Source organism: Callionymus lyra, chromosome 12, assembly GCF_982586985.1.
Source record: "Callionymus lyra chromosome 12, fCalLyr1.hap1.1, whole genome shotgun sequence".
In the NCBI taxonomy this organism is placed as follows: Eukaryota; Metazoa; Chordata; class Actinopteri; order Syngnathiformes; family Callionymidae; genus Callionymus; species Callionymus lyra.
The window spans coordinates 1,227,483-1,236,431 of record NC_141829.1 but is presented as its reverse complement, the minus strand read 5'-3'; the positions used below and the strand labels follow the sequence as shown (position 1 = coordinate 1,236,431).

Below are 8,949 nucleotides of genomic sequence, written 5' to 3'. Positions count from 1 at the left end.
TTCAGGATCAACATGAAGATCTGTGTTCATCAGCAGCTCCTCCACACAGACCTTCAGGATCAACATGAAGATCTGTGTTCATCAGCAGCTCCCCCACACGTACCTTCAGGACCAACATGAAGATCGGTGTTCATCAGCAGCTCCTCCACACGTACCTTCAGGATCAACATGAAGATCTGTGTTCATCAGCAGCTCCTCCACACGGACCTTCAGGACCAACATGAAGATCTGTGTTCATCAGCAGCTCCTCCACACGTACCTTCAGGACCAACATGAAGATCTGTGTTCATCAGGAGCTCCTCCACACGTACCTTCAGGACCAACATAAAGATCTGTGTTCATCAGCAGCTCCTCCAGATGGACCTTCAGGACCAACATAAAGATCTGTGTTCATCAGCAGCTCCTCCACACGTACCTTCAGGACCAACATAAAGATCTGTGTTCATCAGCAGCTCCTCCAGATGGACCTTCAGGAACAACATAAAGATCTGTGTTCATCAGCAGCTCCTCCACACGGACCTTCAGGATCAACATAAAGATCTGTGTTCATCAGCAGCTCCTCCACACGGACCTTCAGGACCAACATGAAGATCTGTGTTCATCAGCAGCTCCTCCACACGTACCTTCAGGACCAACATGAAGATCTGTGTTCATCAGCAGCTCCTCCACACGTACCTTCAGGACCAACATGAAGATCTGTGTTCATCAGCAGCTCCTCCACACGTACCTTCAGGATCAACATGAAGATCTGTGTTCATCAGCAGCTCCTCCACACGTACCTTCAGGACCAACATGAAGATCGGTGTTCATCAGCAGCTCCTCCACACGTACCTTCAGGATCAACATGAAGATCTGTGTTCATCAGCAGCTCCTCCACACGGACCTTCAGGACCAACATGAAGATCTGTGTTCATCAGCAGCTCCTCCACACGTACCTTCAGGACCAACATGAAGATCTGTGTTCATCAGCAGCTCCTCCACACGTACCTTCAGGACCAACATGAAGATCTGTGTTCATCAGCAGCTCCTCCACACGTACCTTCAGGACCAACATAAAGATCTGTGTTCATCAGCAGCTCCTCCAGATGGACCTTCAGGACCAACATAAAGATCTGTGTTCATCAGCAGCTCCTCCACACGTACCTTCAGGACCAACATAAAGATCTGTGTTCATCAGCAGCTCCTCCAGATGGACCTTCAGGACCAACATAAAGATCTGTGTTCATCAGCAGCTCCTCCAGATGGACCTTCAGGACCAACATGAAGATCTGTGTTCATCAGCAGCTCCTCCACACATACCTTCAGGATCAACATGAAGATCTGTGTTCATCAGCAGCTCCTCCACACGTACCTTCAGGACCAACATGAAGATCTGTGTTCATCAGCAGCTCCTCCACACATACCTTCAGGACCAACATGAAGATCTGTGTTCATCAGCAGCTCCTCCACACGTACCTTCAGGACCAACATGAAGATCTGTGTTCATCAGCAGCTCCTCCACACGTACCTTCAGGACCAACATGAAGATCTGTGTTCATCAGCAGTTCCTCCACACGGACCTTCAGGACCAACATGAAGATCTGTGTTCATCAGCAGCTCCTCCACACGTACCTTCAGGATCAACATGAAGATCTGTGTTCATCAGCAGCTCCTCCACACGGACCTTCAGGACCAACCTGTACAATGTTTCCTGACTGTTCCTGGAACTGCTCTGTTCTGAGGAAGCACAGTGAGATGAGACAGACCTCCTCAGACCAGGACTCAGAAGAAGATGTTCTCTCAGAAACTGAGCCATTGAACTTCTCCAACACAAGAGTCGACTGTCAACACCTGCGAGGTCCTGTGACATCATCGTCCTTCGTCTTCCTCCATGTTTCTTCGTCGTGGGCGAGAAGACCTTGATTCAAGGTCTTCTTTCTTCATGAACACATGATAATAAAGTCTCAGCAGAACCAGGATCAAGAAGATCAATAAAGTTCTACCAAACCTAATCTAAGACTCAACGTTTTTCAACGTCCAAAGGTGTTTCAGTTATGAACCTCAAGGTCAACATGTGGGAAACTTAACTATATAAGTGTGTATATTAGTGTGTATATAAGTGTGTATATAAGTGTGTATATAAGTGAGTATATAAGTGAGTAAATAAGTGTGTATAAGTGTGTAAACAAGTGTGTATATAAGTGAGTATATAAGTGTGTATAAGTGTGTATATAAGTGAGTATATAAGTGTGTATAAGTGTGTATATAAGTGAGTATATAAGTGTGTATAAGTGTGTATATAAGTGAGTATATAAGTGTGTATAAGTGTGTAAACAAGTGTGTATATAAGCGTGTATATAAGTGTGTATAAGTGTGTAAATAAGTGTGTATATAAATGTGTATATAAGCGTGTATATAAGTGTGTATAAGTGTGTAAATAAGTTTGTATATAAATGTGTATATAAGTGTGTATCATAAAAGTGTTTCACATGCTAACAAAGTGTGTTTTTCAAGTGTAATTTGTTTTGCATCTCAAGTGTTTTTGAAACACAGTCGTGCTCGAGTCAGTTGGAGACACTAGAGACTTGAGGGTCACGAGACCTGGAGGTCACATGTGGATCCATCGACAGGTAAACAGGTCATTAGTCCATCGACAGGTAAACAGGTCATTAGTCCATCAACAGGTAAACAGGTCATTAGTCCATCAACAGGTAAACAGGTCATTAGTCCAGTCTCTGGTGAGCGTCTGCCGAGGGACTGCTGAGCAAACAAACACCTGATGAAAGTCCACGTGATGTTTGGACGTCTCACTAATGACCTTCAGCATCATCATCATGAAGCAGCAGCTCCAGGTTCTCCGTCAACATCATTGTTTCTGAAGGAAGTTACTTTTGACCTGTTGACAAGTTTGACATCATTTATCAACCATCACTAACTATATAACCAACTATATCACTAACTATATAACTAACTATATCACTAACTATATAACTAACTATATCACTAACTATATCACTAACTATATAACTAACTATATCACTAACTATATAACTAACTATATCACTAACTATGTAACTAACTATATAACTAACTATAGACCATGAGTGAGACCATAAGAAAAGCCATGAGTGAGACCATAAGGAGACCATAAGAAGACCATAAGGAGACCATAAGAAGACCATGAGTGAGACCATAAGAAGACCATGAGTGAGACCATAAGAAGACCATGAGTGAGACCATAAGGAGACCATAAGAAGACCATGAGTGAGACCATAAGGAGACCATAAGGAGACCATGAGTGAGACCATAAGAAGACCAGGAGTGAGACCATAAGAAGACCATGAGTGAGACCATAAGAAGACCATAAGTGAGACCATAAGAAGACCATGAGTGAGACCATAAGGAGACCATAAGAAGACCATGAGTGAGACCATAAGGAGACCATAAGGAGACCATGAGTGAGACCATAAGGAGACCATAAGGAGACCAAGAGTGAGACCATAAGAAGACCAAGAGTGAGACCATGAGTGAGACCATAAGAAGACTATGAGTGAGACCATAAGAAGACCATGAGTGAGACCATAAGGAGACCATAAGAAGACCATGAGTGAGACCATAAGAAGACCAAGAGTGAGACCATAAGAAGACCATGAGTGAGACCATAAGGAGACCATAAGAAGACCATGAGTGAGACCATAAGAAGACCATGAGTGAGACCATAAGGAGACCATAAGAAGACCATGAGTGAGACCATAAGGAGACCATAAGAAGACCATAAGGAGACCATAAGAAGACCATGAGTGAGACCATAAGGAGACCATAAGAAGACCATGAGTGAGACCATAAGGAGACCATAAGAAGACCATAAGGAGACCATAAGAAGACCAAGAGTGAGACCATAAGGAGACCAAGAGTGAGACCATAAGAAGACCAAGAGTGAGACCATAAGAAGACCATGAGTGAGACCATAAGGAGACCATAAGAAGACCATGAGTGAGACCATAAGGAGACCATAAGAAGACCATAAGGAGACCATAAGAAGACCATGAGTGAGACCATAAGAAGACCAAGAGTGAGACCATAAGGAGACCAAGAGTGAGACCATAAGGAGACCAAGAGTGAGACCATAAGAAGACCAAGAGTGAGACCATAAGGAGACCATAACTGAGCCCCAAAGGCTGAACTTAGTTAATTGTTGCTAGAAATCAAACAATGAGTGAAAACACTTTACAGCTAAATGTGGACAAAACTGAAACTCTGGTGATTGTTGATGATAAGATTCCAGGGTTGAGTCAGTACTTGAGTGACTTATGTCAGTCTGTCAAACTGAGCCTGAGAAACCTGGGTGTTGTATTTGATAAAGACATGTCTCTTGTTCAACACTGAAGAAAACTGACCAGAAACTGTTTCCTTCAACTGAGAAAAATCTCTAAACTTAGGAAAATGTTGTCGGAACATGATCTGGATCTTATAATCCATGCGTTTGTTTCTTCTCGTCTGGACTATTGTAACAGTTTGTTTTCATGTCTTAACAAGAAGGATCGTCTCGTCTGCAGTTGATTCAGAACTCTGAGCCGCTCTAGTAGAAGAACTCACATTTCTCCTTCAAACTCTTCACTGGCTTCCAGTTTCTTTCAGGATCAACTTTAAAATTCTGGTTCTTACTTTCAGATCTATTCATGGTCAGACCTTCATGATCTGATCCAGACTTACACCCCAGCTCGGGCTCTGAGGTCTGTGGATCAGAATCTACTTATGGTTCCACGCACACGGCTCAGGACCAGAGGAGAGAAATCTTTTCAGGCTGTTGCTCCTAAGCTTTGGAACGATCTTCTCTCTCTTTGTGTTTGATGATCTACTGACTCCTTCAAGAAACATCTCTGTGTTTGATGATCTACTGACTCCTTTAAGATACATCTGTGTTTGATGATCTACTGACTCCTTCAAGAAACATCTGTGTTTGATGATCTACTGACTCCTTCAAGAAACATCTGTGTTTGATGATCTACTGACTCCTTCAAGAAACATGTGTGTTTGATGATCTACTGACTCCTTCAAGAAACATGTGTGTTTGATGATCTACTGACTCCTTCAAGAAACATCTGTGTTTGATGATCTACTGACTCCTTCAAGAAACATGTGTGTTTGATGATCTACTGACTCCTTCAAGAAACATCTGTGTTTGATGATCTACTGACTCCTTCAAGAAACATGTGTGTTTGATGATCTACTGACTCCTTTAAGAAACATGTGTGTTTGATGATCTACTGACTCCTTCAAGAAACATGTGTGTTTGATGATCTACTGACTCCTTCAAGAAACATCTGTGTTTGATGATCTACTGACTCCTTCAAGAAACATGTGTGTTTGATGATCTACTGACTCCTTTAAGAAACATCTGTGTTTGATGATCTACTGACTCCTTTAAGAAACATCTTAAGACGTTTCTATTTGTTCAGGCTTTTCCTTGAATTTCTCGAACTCCTGTGTTGTTCTCAGTGTTATCTTGACCTTTAAAATATGTACTTTTTTGAGTATTGTTTTGATTGTTTAAGCGTTTTGTGACCCTGGTCTCGAAAAGATCTATATGAATAAATATTACTTACTTACTTACTTACTTACCATAAGGAGACCATGAGTGAGACCATAAGAAGACTATGAGTGAGACCATAAAAAGACCAAGAGTGAGACCATAAGAAGACCATGAGTGAGACCATAAGAAGACCATAAGAAGACCATGAGTGAGACCATAAGGAGACTATGAGTGAGACCATAAGGAGACCATGAGTGAGACCATAAGAAGACCATGAGTGAGACCATAAGAAGACCAAGAGTGAGACCATAAGAAGACCATGAGTGAGACCATAAGAAGACCATGAGTGAGACCATAAGGAGACTATGAGTGAGACCATAAGAAGACCATGAGTGAGACCATAAGAAGACCATGAGTGAGACCATAAGGAGACCATGAGTGAGACCATAAGGAGACTATGAGTGAGACCATAAGGAGACCACGAGTGAGACCATAAGAAGACCATGAGTGAGACCATAAGAAGACCATAAGAAGACCATGAGTGAGACCATAAGGAGACTATGAGTGAGACCATAAGAAGACCATGAGTGAGACCATAAGAAGACCATGAGTGAGACCATAAGAAGACCATGAGTGAGACTATAAGGAGACCCATGTGAGACCATAAGAAGACCATGAGTGAGACCATAAGAAGACCATGAGTGAGACCATAAGAAGACCATGAGTGAGACCATAAGAAGACCATGAGTGAGACCATAAGAAGACCATGAGTGAGACCATAAGAAGACCATGAGTGAGACCATAAGGAGACTATGAGTGAGACCATAAGAAGACCATGAGTGAGACCATAAGAAGACCATGAGTGAGACCATAAGGAGACTATGAGTGAGACCATAAGAAGACCATGAGTGAGACCATAAGAAGACCATGAGTGAGACCATAAGAAGACCATGAGTGAGACCATAAGAAGACCATGAGTGAGACCATAAGAAGACCATGAGTGAGACCATAAGGAGACCATAAGGAGACCATAAGAAGACCATGAGTGAGACCATAAGAAGACCATGAGTGAGACCATAAGGAGACTATGAGTGAGACCATAAGAAGACCATGAGTGAGACCATAAGAAGACCATGAGTGAGACCATAAGAAGACCATGAGTGAGACCATGAGTGAGACCATAAGGAGACCATGAGTGAGACCATAAGGAGACTATGAGTGAGACCATAAGGAGACCACGAGTGAGACCATAAGAAGACCATGAGTGAGACCATAAGAAGACCATAAGAAGACCATGAGTGAGACCATAAGGAGACTATGAGTGAGACCATAAGAAGACCATGAGTGAGACCATAAGAAGACCATGAGTGAGACCATAAGAAGACCATGAGTGAGACCATAAGAAGACCATGAGTGAGACCATAAGAAGACCATGAGTGAGACCATAAGGAGACTATGAGTGAGACCATAAGAAGACCATGAGTGAGACCATAAGAAGACCATGAGTGAGACCATAAGAAGACCATGAGTGAGACCATAAGAAGACCATGAGTGAGACCATAAGAAGACCATGAGTGAGACCATAAGAAGACCATGAGTGAGACCATAAGGAGACCATGAGTGAGACCATAAGAAGATCATGAGTGAGACCATAAGGAGACTATGAGTGAGACCATAAGAAGACCATGAGTGAGACCATAAGGAGACCATCAGTGAGACCATAAGTGCCAGCGCTAGTGTGTATCTTCAGGATCTTCAGGATCTTCAGGATCTTCATGACGTCATCGTGATGATGAGGTTCTGTGATCATCTGCTCTTGTCTGTTTCAAACAGTATATTACAGATCATTACATTTTGGTGGTTTTCCAGATCACCATCTGGTCCATAAATACTTTGCAGGGTTTGATAGTCGCAGTGGAGTGTTGTGCACGTCCAGGAACACCACCTGGACCTGCTGTCCATCTTATTGCTGTCAACCATGAGTTGCTGAAGAAGGTTGAACTGTCACGTGACACGTCCTCACAGCAGGAGGTGACGCGACGCGTCGACCAATCATCTTCCAGCAGCCGAGGCGGAGGCGTATAAGTCTCACCTGCAGCCGAAGCGTCCTCCAGCCCAACATGAACTCGTCCAGTGACTTCTTCTTCTCACTGTCGGGCTTCGAGGTCATGGCCAGCTTCAAGGGCGGCGTGGTGTCCCTGACGCTGCTGGTGTATCTGGCCATCGTGCTGGTGAACGTGTCGCTCCTCCTGACCATCCTTCTGGACAAGAGCTTCCACGAGCCCATGTACCTCATCGTGTGCAACCTGTGCGTCAACTCTCTGTGGGGAACCGCCGGGTTCTACCCCAAGTTCCTCTGCGACCTCCTGTCCGAGGAGCAGGTGATCTCGTATGAAGGCTGCTACGTCCAGGTCTTCGTCATCTACACCTACGTGATGCTGGACTTCTCGGTCTTGGCTCTGATGGCGTACGACAGGTACGTGGCCATCTGTCGTCCGCTGGAGTATCACAGCCTCATGTCGGCGCCGAGGCTGGTCCTGCTGATGTTCCTCACCTGGTGCCTCCCGTTCTTCTGGGGCGTCGCGCTCGTCTGCTTCTCCTCCACCTTGACGCTCTGTGGAAACCACATCCAGAAGCTCTACTGCGAGAACTGGTCCATCGTGAAGCTGTCGTGCACGGAGACCACCGGGAACAACATCCTGGGTCTGATCATCATCAGCTTCTACACCGTCCACAGCATCTTCATCCTGGTGTCCTACATGCGGCTGGTGGTGACCGCGCTGGAGACCAAGGAAGGAAGGAAGAAGTTCTCGCAGACGTGTGTTCCTCACCTGCTGTGTCTGGTCAACGTGACGGCGACGCTGCTCTTCGACGTCCTGTACTCGCGCTGGGGCTCCACGTCCTTGAGCGAGAACCTGAGGAACTTCATGGCTCTTCAGTTCCTGGTCCTCCCTCCTCTGCTCAACCCCATCATCTACGGCCTGGTCCTCACCAAGATCCGCCACAGGATGGTGGCTCTGTGTGCGTCTGCTCGACACACACTCGCACACTTGTTGTCGTCACGTCCCGCGTCCACACTCAGAGCTTGAGACGCACACGAGGAGACGCACACGTGTGTGCTTTTAATGAACACACACGATGATACACACACGATAATACACACACGATAATACACACACACGATAATACACACACGATGATACACACATGATGACACACACACGATAATACACACACGATAATACACACACACGATGACACACACACGATAATACACACACGATAATACACACACACGATAATACACACACGATAATACACACACACGATGACACACACACGATAATACACACACGATGACACACACACGATAATACACACACGATGATACACACATGATGACACACACACGATAATACACACACGATAATACACAC

At 44.6% G+C, this 8,949-nt stretch overlaps 1 protein-coding gene across 1 annotated transcript; it reads left to right on the top strand.

Annotated features, from left to right (window-relative positions):
• Nucleotides 1-7,632: 7,632 nt before the first annotated feature.
• Nucleotides 7,633-8,601, top strand: LOC148067961 (olfactory receptor 6N2-like). Its single transcript, XM_087804537.1, has one exon. It carries the CDS (start codon nt 7,633-7,635, stop codon nt 8,599-8,601), a length of 969 nt encoding a protein of 322 aa, XP_087660663.1.
• The last annotated feature ends 348 nt before the right edge of the window (nt 8,602-8,949 follow it).

Bases quoted from the DNA above. Each gene is read 5' to 3' on its own strand.
- LOC148067961 (XM_087804537.1), top strand. From the start codon at position 7,633: ATGAACTCGTCCAGTGACTTCTTCTTCTCACTGTCGGGCTTCGAGGTC.